The sequence below is a fragment of the Lepidochelys kempii genome, chromosome 3 (assembly GCF_965140285.1).
Source record: "Lepidochelys kempii isolate rLepKem1 chromosome 3, rLepKem1.hap1, whole genome shotgun sequence".
Classification (NCBI taxonomy): domain Eukaryota; kingdom Metazoa; phylum Chordata; order Testudines; family Cheloniidae; genus Lepidochelys; species Lepidochelys kempii.
In genome coordinates, this window is record NC_136382.1 from 144,036,830 (window position 1) to 144,049,077 (window position 12,248).

Below are 12,248 nucleotides of genomic sequence, written 5' to 3' on the forward strand. Positions count from 1 at the left end.
TAGAAACCATTTATGGTAAAGTGCTTTATTCACCTAACCCTTTCTTAAAGTTGACACCACCTGCATATACATGTGTGCCTTAGAAGGCAACATTTTCATTCCACTGTGGACCATCTGCTCTGAGAAAACTCCAACCACACAAGTGTGTCAGGTTTCTCCCAGGAAAGGAGAAGTGAGACTCCTGGGACTGTAGTAATTGTCTTTGTTGTCCAGGAGGTCATGTAAACCTACACACAACTGGGGGGTGCCCAAACAGCTTCTACATATTTTAATAAGCTTTAAAGTCACCTCTGTTGATTTATATTTAAGTTCTGCTTGTTTCATGTGTATTTAGACAATACTGTACATAGAAACAACCTATTTAAAAACAAGGAATCATTAGTATTATGTTTACATCATTTTAGTTTACATTAGCATTAGCTGTTAGTGTTGTGTTGAAGCAGGCCCCAGGCCTTATGAAATGCTCTAGTGGGCTGTTGGGTACCCCTGCAGTTGGTGATCATGGCTGTACATCAACAAATAAGTACAGTAAAACCTGATTTCACAGGTATGTCATTCACAAGCACAGTGTTAAAAGAGAAACTCCACTGGAACAAAGAGTTTGCTCTCATTTATTGCGTATCTTTCTTGTATAGGAACTACTGAAATTTGTTCAGTTTGATATTAGCTCATACACAGGTCATTCTAGTCAATTACAGTAGCCCAGTTACCCACAACAGATAAGCATCATATAGATTTGTCAGGGCAGCCTGTTTGTGGTGTAATGGAGGCTGGCAGTTAAGCTGGGGAGAAATCTTTGGGCCATCAATGCTGCCTCAGGTTCCAAGAAAACCATAGGTACATACCTAAGATGGAGGCACAAAGAAGCTGTCTGGGGAAGCAGCAGGTCAAAACAATGGTACACTTCCTCTGCTTGTACATCAGCACAAAGGCAGTGCATAACCCAGTTAAATAAATCCTGGTTGCATACAGACAGATGGTCCATTACAAGAAAAGTTTATTTATGTAAAACTAGAAAATGCCCAGACTTCATTTTCTTTACTGTGACTTTAATAGTTACTGGCAGGCTCCCATCAATTATACAAAGTGTCTAATCTTTAGCTTTACTTCCAGACAAGTTCACCAAATCCAGCAACAGGTGCTGAAAGAGATTTTGTGTGTTGTAGATTCACTTTCTGATCAGAACGTGCAAGTCTCTGATGAGGCAGCAGGGCAAAAAAATTAAAGCGATCCCCCATTTTCTTAGGATTCATTAACATATCATAGCTTTGAAGCAAGTGTTTGTGCATTGCTGTGTCACTTGAATTCTGCAATAGCACCTGAAAGAAACAATTCATGTTCATTATGCCTTTACTCCTGTTCCTCCTCTCCCACAAAATAAGCCTTATACACAGATTCTGTTCTACACAAGGAAGATCAGGAGAACTGGTGATCGAAATGGGGCCTTATACTGAAGGGAATAGAAATGTTACCTAAAATTACTTTTAAAATATAAAAACGCCATTAATTATGATCTGCAAACATTTAATTTTAATAAAACCTGCAACCAACTGACAGTATAGAGAAACAAGAGGGTTTTTACATAAAACCTACTTTTAATGAATGCTTAGTGTAGCAGCAGCACAGAATCATAGAACTGGAAGGGACCTCGATATGTCATCTAGTCCAGTCCCCTGCAGTCAAGGCAGGACTAAGTATTATCTAGACCATCCCAGACAGGGGTTTGTCCAACCTGCTCTTAAAAATCCCCAATGATGGAGATTCCACAACCTCCCTAGGCAATTTATTCCAGTGCTTAACCACTTTGGCAGTTAAGACGTTTTTCCTAATGTCCAACCTAAATGGCCCTCATTGCAATTTAAGTCCATTGATTCTTGTCCTATCCTCAGAGGTTAAGAACAACAATTTTTCTCCCTCCTCCTTGTAACCACCTTTTATGTACTTGAAAAGGTATGTCCCCTCTGTCTTCTTCTCCAGACTAAACAAACTCAAATTTTTCTTCCCTCAGATGTCATGTTTTCTAGACTTTTAATCATTTTTGTTGCTCTTCTTTAGACTCTCCAATTTGTCCATCTTTCCTGAAATGTGGTACCTAGAGCTGGACACAATCCTCCAGTTGAGGCCGAATCAGCACAGAGTAGAGCGGAAGAATTACTTCTCATGTTTTGCTTACAATACTCCTGCTCATACATCCCAGAATGTTTGCTTTTTTTGCAATAGTGTTACAATGACTCTTAGCTTGTGATCCACTATGACCCCCAGATCCCTTTCTGCAGTACTCCTTCCTAGACAGTCATTTCCCATTTTGTATGTGTGCAACTGATCGTTCCTTCTGAAGTGGAGTACTTTGCATTTGTCCTTAGTGAATTTCATCCTATTTACTTCAGACAGTTTTTCCAGTTTGTCCAGATCATTTTGAATTATAATCCTATACGCCAAGGCACTTGCAACCCCTCCCAGCTTGGTATTGTCCACAAACTTTATAAGTGTGCTCTCTCTGCCCTTATGAGGTGTATGTGCATTAGTCAGAGTGTCTACGTGCAATCACTGGACCCTACCTGCAGCCGGACATCAATACCCATATTCTTTAAGAATTCCTGTTGCTTTAGAGGTCCCAAGGTGGCTACTCTTCCCTGTGTCATGGTTTGGAGATAGCTGAAGTCAACATCTGCTGTCAGGTCTGCTGTACCTGGAGCTATTAATACATCATGAAGTTTGTGACTGCGGAAACTCTGAAAAATTAAATTACAAGGTAACTTAAGCCAGTGCACACCTAGGCGGCAGTCTGCCTTTAGGCCAAGGAATAAGACGTGACAGGCAAATTGTGTTTTTCAAGTTTACTTTCTCCAATTACAGAAACAAAAACTCACAGATAGAATCAAAGGCCCACCTCACTCATCCCTTCCCTTTTGACAAAGCTCCCCATATTTATTTAGAGCCCAATTCTGCAACTTCTACTTATGTAAACAGTCCTTCACCCAAAAGTAGTTTCAGTGACTGCGGCATAGTAAGGAGGTTAATAGCTTTTCATCATGGGTTTTCCTTGGCCAAATCTCTTTCAGAACTTTGGCTACTTTCTATAGTCATTGATCTGCTGACGCAGTAAGGAGTGAAAGATAATTGACCATTTTAACTATCCAACTTACCCTGAAAGTGTCAGTCTTATTTCCATTGTGACCATAATCAGCAATCAGTGCAGCTCCCCCATCCTCTTGAATACGACACGCAAGTCTCTGAATGAGGATGCCAGCATCAGGACATACTTCCACGTGATCTCTTGCTTCTTTACCCTAATGCAGGATGTAAGGATTAAATGCGTAAATCAGCACACACAAAGTAACTAAAAGAAAATATTTTTTGCTCCAAATCAGCTAGTTTGTCTTGTACCTGTTTTCAGATTGTTTTATTGTACATGGAGCATACCCCATATTCAGCTGTTCTAGGTTACCCTAGCAGTTTCTTGAGGTGGTAATTCATTCAGTTAATAATTTATATGAGAAATGTATTGGGGTGAGGGAGAAGTAGTGGAAAAAACCCATTGTACAACTCAACTTTCCCCCCTACCCGCCCCAGAGTGGTATGAGGAAAATTCTCTAATGAAAATGAATACTAGCATCAGGTTGTCATTACTATGCCATTATAATTGGAGGTTGAAAATACTACTTCAGCTACCTCTCGGTGATAAAAGGACCTCCTCAGATGAAATGTCTCCCCTTATGGTCTTAACCCAAAAATATTTTTGTAAGTAGTTTTAAGTTTGAAATTTTGCTTCACTCAGAAAACGTAGCTTTGTTTTTAAAAGCTGAAACTGGTTTAGAAAAATGCAGTTATAGTCATTTAAATATTGTAATGGGCATATCCAGGCCCATGTCAGCAGAACAGTCAAGCATGCTATTGCACATCTGAATTTAATGATTCAAGACTGTCAAATAACAGGATCAAATGGAATTTAATCAAAGATTATTAATCAGATTACTACAACACTATGCAGTACATAATACAGAAAGAGATACATTATCACCCTGGGCGTAAAGTAAAGAGCTGGCTTCTGCCTCTCTCTCCCTTCTAAAACTGGTGAGATGCCAGTAGTTTTGCATTCTCCAACCTATTTTTCAAGCCCTCTGTTGTTCATAGGATGAGACACAAACCCCTTTTCTGTATGGAAAAATACTTTCCCATGATTGATTTTGCCATATGTTTTAAGGTTTTCATTATGTCATTACTTACAGAATTTCCTTTATTGTATCTGTGTTACATGATTGATAAGCAAAAAAGGAATTCTTATCTGGTTATTATTTCTAGCAGCTGGGACAACCAGCCATTGCCAAAAACATCTTTTAATTGACCCCCATTTCATCATTTCAGAAAGCATGTACAGTAACAGTTGCTCCTGATCAATCAAGCAGTCCTGCTTATATTCTGTAGATGCTTTTGGTAATTTGAGGGGCTCTCTTTCCTCGACATCTATTTTCCCACAGACTTGGAGGTGCCAGGATGGATTACAGTCTAGTGCTCAATCATACGAAATTATTCAATATAGGTCACTCAGATTATGGACCAAACACTCTAGATTTACTATCCAAATACACACACAGACTGTGAAGACTGAGAGAATAGTTAACATGTAAATGAAATTAATATTCAAAGAAGAAGGATTTACAGGATTAATATGTACGGACAGGTACCAACAATATGCTCAAGAGCTTTGCTGAATCAGAGCCAGTGACAGGGAGGGATGGTTTTGGGGGTAACATGCTAGCCTGGGCCTCAGGAAGTCTGGTTTCAAGTGCCAGCTCTGCCAAAGATTTCCTGTTTAGCATTTTGTGTCCCTTTGCCTCAGTTCCCCATCTGTAAACTGATACTTTGTCTATTTAGGCACCAGCTCCACAAGAATGGTGCATGTGTTTAACTTTATGCCCTATGCGTAGTCCCATTCAACCCCACTCAGAGTGCATAAGGTTAAGCAAGACATTTCAGGATCAGGACCTTAGAGCATAAGCTCTCTAGGGCAGGAATTGTCTTTTAGTAGGTGTACATACAGCACTTCAAAAAGGGGGCCAAGAGCTATTGTAATGCAAACCAAACAACATAATGCATTAGAGTTACTACTAACTTCACAAAGACGTACTAGCTTGAATGTTCACGAGAGCAAACAGTCTTTTGCAAGCCAGCATTACATATGGAAAAGGAGAGGTAAGTTGACAGTAAGGTTTTGTAACTATTAAATGCTCCTGCTTATTACTCATGAGGAACAAAGCTCAACATTTTTCCTGAAACAATAAAACTTAAAACTGTGCAGTGACTTATGAGGCTAACAAACTCACCTGATGATATAGTATGAAGTAGTAGATCCTCAAATGAAGATGTTCTGGGAATCTCAGAAATAACTGAAGAGCCAGTAATAACCAGATGCTTGAAAGAGTAGGGCACAGCTAATTTGAGGTCATTCAAGTACACATAATCTTACCTGTATGAAGTATTCTGTAGCAGGGGTAGCAGATGGTGCCAGAACAAAACACAGTTGGTCAGGAGCTTTGGGATTTATATCAATCAACACTTCGCGCCATCCTTGTTCTGTTCTCTATTTAATAAACCAAAAATATTTATTTGATGTTCCATACTGTAGTCCATCAGAACTCATTAGCCTATGTATCTATTAGATTTAACTAAAGATTTATCAAAACACAGAGATGCTTTTACATTTTTATAACAATATCAAATGTATATTGGACCAATATCTACCCAGAATCCCCAGCCAACTGTCTTTAGGGAAAGCCTGGTAAATTGGTCTGGTAGAATGCTCTGAAGGTCACTAAATGCAGGCTTAAGTACATCCACTGAGGAGTAAGTTTAAGAGTTGGCACTTCATTGCCAAATTAATATGAACAGCCATCTCCAGAATTTTATTCAAGTTAAATAAGCAAACTATTCCCATAAGAATCTGGAAATATTTAAATTTCTCCTAAAACCTTAGAAGTCTTTTTTTATTTTTTCAATAAAACATACATACAACATAGTATCTTTTCAATCCTAACTTTTTTTTCAGTTAAAGTACAACAGTAGGTCTTCCAAATTCAGTTACAATTTAATATATATTTCTGTAAGTGGTGAGGTTAGTAAACAAGCCCCAGTCTCGCTTGGTAATGAGTTTTATTCTTCCACATACCACACATCCCTTAAACAGAAAGTCACACACAATGGGCTTCTAGATGTACCTGAAATTTATGTATTGGCAAGGCATCAAAAAATTCATGTGCTAAATAAAAGCTAGTACCTGTTTAAAAAAAAAAAAAGTATAAAATGGTCATCAGTGTTTCAACATAAAAAGTCATTAACAATCGTACTTGGTACTTCTAACACCACTTTCCACTTGGGAATCAAAATGTACTTTATAAACAGTAATGAATTAAGCTAGTCAACATCACTATGAAAGATGCAATTATTATTATAACCCATTTCATTTAACTAAGGCAGAGATTCATTAAGGAACAAATTTTCAAAAGTGGCCACTATCTTTGGATACCTCCGTTTTTGGGTTGCCGGTTTGAGCCTGATTTTCAGAAGTGCTAGGCACCCACAAAGTGCAGATGAAGCCAATGGGGCCTGCATGCATTCACCACATCTGAAGAACAGGCACAAAGTGTGTCAAGATGGACACCCAGACATGGAGGACGTCAATCAGTGGCCACTTAAAATCTGGGCCCAAATCTTATTCAGGCTCACAAAAGAAGTAGGGGTTATTTCATACAGAATTACTTTTCTATCCACAACCACACTGCAGAGAAGTTCTCAGTTATAAAAAGGTTACAAATGAGTGAATAAAGCCATCATTACAGTAAAATCATAACTACCTTGTGGTACATCTTGCAGCTCTCGGTACCAGAAGATTGGAATTCCAGCCTTGCTAATGCCTTTCATGTAGACAGGGGATGTAACATCAAGCTCTGATTGTATCTTCCCTCCTGTCAGTGTCAATGCTTGGATCTCACTTAGTTTGGGGCTCACCTCTACCAGATGAATAGAAATGTCACATTTATTGAGTAAAGAGCCCAGCTGGTTAAAGACCTGTAAATAGAGAAAGAGGAATTCTGTTAGAGGCAGTTGTGTGCTGCAATACTGTAAACTTAGGATACGAGTTGATTTTAACTGCTTGTATTGTTGGAGACTGAAAAATGTGAAGGGAGCATATCGGGAGTTAAATCCTGGACTCACTGACTTCAATGGGACCAGAATTTCATCCTTGGTCTCTGGGGAGGAGGGTACTCAGCTCATCTAAGGCCTCATCTTGTCACCCTCATTTATGTGACTATTACCATTGGTTCAGGTCACTAGTCATCAGCAACAACAGGCAGGGGGACTGTAATCTGAGCCCCACCGCCCAGAGTTGAAGCCCTCGAGCTTTGGCCCTGGGTAGCGGGGCTCGAGTTTTGGCTTTGGCCCCAGGAAGTCTAAGCTAGCCTTGGCGACCCCATTAAAATGGGGTCCTGACCCACAGTTTGAGAACTGCTAAACTCGAGGATGGAAATGCAGACCCACAACCTCAAGAAGAAGTGGGAATGAATGAAAGTGTACTGAGAGTAACAGGAGTCTGGCATAAAGAAGCAACTTCTCTGACACCTACAGCAAATTTTGCTTTTGGAGTACAATGGTTCACCAGCAATCTCTGATTTTTCCAAAGTAGGACACATGAGAACAATGTATATTATACACTCCACAGTCGTTATTACATTTGCCTTTTTTTGTGAATGAAGGAGGGGGAGCTGCCACTATTTCCCCTGGAGTACTGAATTCCAGTAACATTCCTTTTGGTTGGTAATTTAATTAGTACTTATTAGTGAATAATTGAGAAACAGGCATTGCATCTGAAGAGGTCTGATATTCCAAGAAATGATGAGCCTCCGCCATTCCCACTGGAGTAAACGAGAGTTCAGGATGCTGAGCACCTCTGAGGTTCAAGCCTGTAATACTGTCATGTTTCTGTAGCTCACATTAGGGCCTCTTAATTACAATCAGCAACATCCATATAAACTGCTTATGACCCTGAGTAACTCTTTTCTATAAGTGTATTCTAATGGGATAGTCTTACCCTTTTCCTCAATGTAGTTGTGTATTACAATGGATTAGTGATGGATCTGCACAATTGTGCTTCTAGTATCCAGTGTTCTCATCTCACTTCTGAGCCCCCCCAGTTTCCTCACTAAAATAACAGGAATACAGAGAGATATGCTTAGGTAAAATCCTATGTTGCAGTCTAGTAACCAAAATGCATTCAGGAGATAAGGAAGTTTTAACATGTATTATGGAATTTCATTTTGAATTTCAGGTTTCAATATGTTAGCTGTGTGAGCCAAAGAGAACTCCAAACTAGTAAACTCAGACATACAGAGAATATTATATTTTTTTTACGTACCCGCAAAATATCATCTGTAAGAGTGCCCCTACCTGGGCCTAGTTCCACCAATTGGAGAGTTTTAGGTTTGCCAGTGGCCATCCATTCACTAACATACCATATTCCTATTAACTGTTGAGAAGAAAATACACAAAACTTACTAGAATTTATAGCATTAGTGATACATACATCTGCATTTCACTTACAGAAACCAGAACATTTACATTATTTTACCAGTCTTACAGCATAGGTCTGTGCTGAACAGTGGCTATGTAAAAACATCATTCTTTTACTAAGCAGCCAAAACGATCCCTGAACCTCTAGAGGGAGAAGATCTGATTACCGTCAGCCCTGAAGAACTAAAACAGCTCTGGGAGATTGACCTGGATTCTTTTCTGGCTTGTGCATCAAAAGAATTGTTAACTATCAAATGCAAGTCACTCGTGGATACCAATTTAGTTACACATAGGCAACCATCACTGATACAATGCCTTTTCATAAGTGCAACTGAAAGCAGAATTTGGCCTGTATGTTCTTTATTACCGGTAATGATGCATCAGTCAGAAAGCATGGGATCTAAAAGTCAAGTTGTGTTCTGAGTTCAAGCCTGGAAGTTACAACAGTTTTTTACTTATGAACCAAACAAATCTGGTATGAAAATAATTTATACACAATACATGTGAAGGCCCCAAATGCTTTTTTCTTTAAACAAAGTCACTTTTCAGATGTGTGTTTAGTTTTGCTTCTCAGCAAATGTTATCAGCACTGGTAACGTATATGACCACATGTTCATAAATTGTATTTGTAACAGTATGTTTTAAGGATGAAAGAAACATTTTAAAAATTAATTTTATATATTACCTCCCCAAAGATTTGACTTATTTCAGGTGAAGTAACAAAATCCCCTTTCTCTCCCAGCATGTCATGGTGCATATAGTAACCCTAAAGTAAAGTAAAGAGAGAAATGAATAATATCACATTTATTTTCCGATTACTGATACGTAAGCCTTCATATTCCCCTGAACTTTCAAAATTAAATCACTTTCCAGTCTACTGAACAAATGTAGTCCTTTTAATCCTGAAAAAAATGAAACAAATCCAAAATACCCCAAAAAAACTCCTCCTATGGAAAATGGTGAGGGTTTGACTGATGCAACAACAGATTTTACATCAAGGAAAAAATAAGAAATGAACTTGGGTTTGTAGAAGAAAATTAGTAAATGTTAAAACAATTAAAACATTGATTTTTATTACTGAGCTTATTTCCCCTTTTTATGAGTCCCTAGAAATCTGAAACTGACAGTGTTCTGTATGACAGCTTAACTTTCTACGATCATTTGATTAGCATGGGTTAAAATTACAAAGCTGTGAGTTCCATTTGAGAGAGTCTGATTGGTACAGCACTCAGAATTAATTCTTTTGCAGACTTTACAACCAACTAAAATAAGTCATTTTTCACATCACAACAGAATTGAGCATTGCCATAATAATTAAAATTAACAAGGTGGAGGAGGAGATGGTGCCAAGCTAACTAGAACAGAGACACATCCACTAAGATATTAAATAGCTAAGAGGCTAGTCAGGAGAAACCTGATTGCAGGTGCTTCTTCCAGAGATAATGCAGCTGCGGATGGCAGAGCAATGCAAGTGAGAGGTGTGCATCTCATATTACAAAGGAAAATTTTGCCCGGACTGAGGAATATCTCACTAACAAACCCTCCTCCCATCTCTCACCTGCCTCCCCCAACTGAATGATCACAGCGTTTTCCAAGGAGGGAATTTTTTTGTAGTTTTCCTAACATCTGACACTCATGAATATTTCTGTAGGAGACCCAAATGGGTGAAACTTTAAGTTTTGTGGTGCAGTTTCCCCAAGGGCTGTGGTGGAATTCCAGCAGATATTATCCTATTATTCCTCTAAAGGAAGGCATGCACACCAAGTGACACTGGCAGCACCTTCTGGAGCCCAGAGAGTTGGGAGGAGGACCAGACAACCAGATTACACAGGCACATTTAGGGGTCTACATTGCAAACCACCCTTCCGCTTCCCATCTCCACCCCAACTAATGCTTCCCCAAACCAGTTACAGGAAGGCGACTGTGTGCCACTGTTAGCCATGTCGGTTACTAATTAACAACGTGATATGTGGGCACAAACAATGCGATACGTGTGCAAAGCCAAACATTAACAAGTCACCAGCTTGGTTACAAACTGTATTAGGAGCTGGTCTAGCTTGTCTATTAAAAGAACCAAAAACATGCTTTGAAAGAGGGGAGTTTATCAGATGGTAAGGGTTATCCTAGCAATGTGTTGGGATGCTGCCATCTGGTTCACCCGAACTGCATTCAGAAGCGCCATGCTGCGCACGTACCCTCACAGGATTCGTTAGGACTTCCCGCATATATTCAGCGACTGTAATAGGGCCAGTTGACTTTATTTTGAACATGAGGTGCTTCAGCAGCGGAGTAACCGGACTGCTGTCTTCTGCTTTGCTTCCGGCACCGAAGCACTGGCGTCTCCACGCAGCCGGGACCACTGGAGAAGCGTTAGGGGAAGAAAACACACAGACACCCTCACTACGGGAAGGACTGTCATGGTGGGACTAGCTGACTTAGCGCCTGCAGCTGACTTTGCCAGTCGGGTAAGGGGGACCCCGGCCAGCGGCAAGGAGGGGCGCGGCGCGGCTCGCCTCGCTGGGCTCAGGTGGGGCTAAAGCCTTGGCCCGGGCCAGACGCCCAGGGAGGCAGCGGTGCAGACACGGCCCCCGCGGTGTCCGGGCCGCTCAGAGCGCGGGGGCCCTGCTGAGCTCGGGAAGCGGGCTCTTTTTCCCCCAACGCCCCCCAGGGGCGCGGGCGCGGAGAAGCAGCGGGGGATGGTGGGGTTCAGAGCGCCGTCGAGACGCGGCCGCAGCGCTAGGCCCGGCTGTTACCATGGTGACGGAGAAGTCGGTGTTGCCAGGAGACACCGAGGGCAACCGCGAGCAGAGAGCGCCCTACAGGCAGCCGGGTCATGTTTGCAACGTCCGCGCCCCTTGACCTTCCACCTTTGACCTGACGCTGCCAGTTCCTGGCTGCTGTGTATGCTCTCTCCGCCCCGAATACAGGCAGGGGCCTGATCCCTAGGCCGGGCCAGAGCACAAGCGATGCTTGCAGCTGTGAGGGTTTCCCTGACTTGGGCGCGGGCGCCCCTTTCTCCCTTCTCAGACCCTGGAATCTCTTTTACTCTCTAGCTATCTTGCCGGACCTGCCACCTCCCCAAGGGCTCTGTCCGGAAGTCGATGGAGCACATGCGCGGGGTGGCAGCCGCCGGCAGAGCAGTGATGGCGGCGTCAGCGGTGGTGGGTTTGAGGGAGCTGGAGGAGACTGACGAGGAGGATGGCGCCGAAGCCGGGTTCACGCTGCAGGAGGTGCTGCGCCTGGGGGGCACCAAGGTGAGAAAAGGCTTCGGGGAGGGATGGCAGCGCGCTGCTGGCACGCGCGTGAGCACGTGGGGCCCTGAGAGTGCGCAGACCTCCCCCCCCCCCGCCGGAGAGGGGGGCGCGCGCGGGCCTGTGCCCCCGCGCGGAGGGTGGCCGGGCGGCGCGAGGGGTGACGCGGCCTGGAGGGGGCGTAGCCGGCATGGAGCTCGCAGGACGGTGACGCTCCCCGACGCACCGATCCGGGGGCGGGGCGGGGCGGGGGGGGGGAAGAGAAGCGGTTTGTTTATAAGCCGCTATGGGGCCGTAGCGGTGCCCAGCCAGAGCCGCTCTTCCCTTAGCCGCGTGGCAGCCCAGCCCGTGGTCCCCTGGCGCGCGCTTGTCCTGTGGGATCGCTATGCTACTCCCTGAATCCCCAGACTGGCCCGTGGAGGAAAACCGCAG

At 42.6% G+C, this 12,248-nt stretch overlaps 2 protein-coding genes across 3 annotated transcripts in view; one reads left to right on the top strand and one right to left on the bottom strand.

Annotated features, from left to right (window-relative positions):
• On the bottom strand, positions 1-11,607 carry NDUFAF7 (NADH:ubiquinone oxidoreductase complex assembly factor 7). The gene is made up of 10 exons (XM_073338350.2): positions 11,319-11,607; positions 10,761-10,924; positions 9,251-9,331; positions 8,411-8,521; positions 6,852-7,065; positions 6,216-6,274; positions 5,468-5,581; positions 3,147-3,290; positions 2,559-2,732; positions 1-1,319 (listed from the first exon to the last, which is right to left on the bottom strand). Exons 1-10 carry the CDS (start codon positions 11,398-11,400, stop codon positions 1,104-1,106), a joined length of 1,359 nt encoding a protein of 452 aa, XP_073194451.1. The 5' UTR covers positions 11,401-11,607; the 3' UTR covers positions 1-1,103.
• The window catches only part of CEBPZ (CCAAT enhancer binding protein zeta), a 26,322-nt gene continuing 24,715 nt past the window's right edge, over positions 10,642-12,248 (top strand). Inside the window, exons 1-2 of one of the 2 annotated variants that reach the window (XM_073338349.2) lie at positions 10,642-11,030; positions 11,619-11,819. In XM_073338349.2, the coding sequence (XP_073194450.1) occupies positions 10,983-11,030; positions 11,619-11,819 (249 nt within the window). In that variant the 5' untranslated portion in view covers positions 10,642-10,982. The remainder of the gene's footprint in view (positions 11,031-11,618; positions 11,820-12,248) is intronic. The other variant, XM_073338348.2, reaches the window with a different exon arrangement.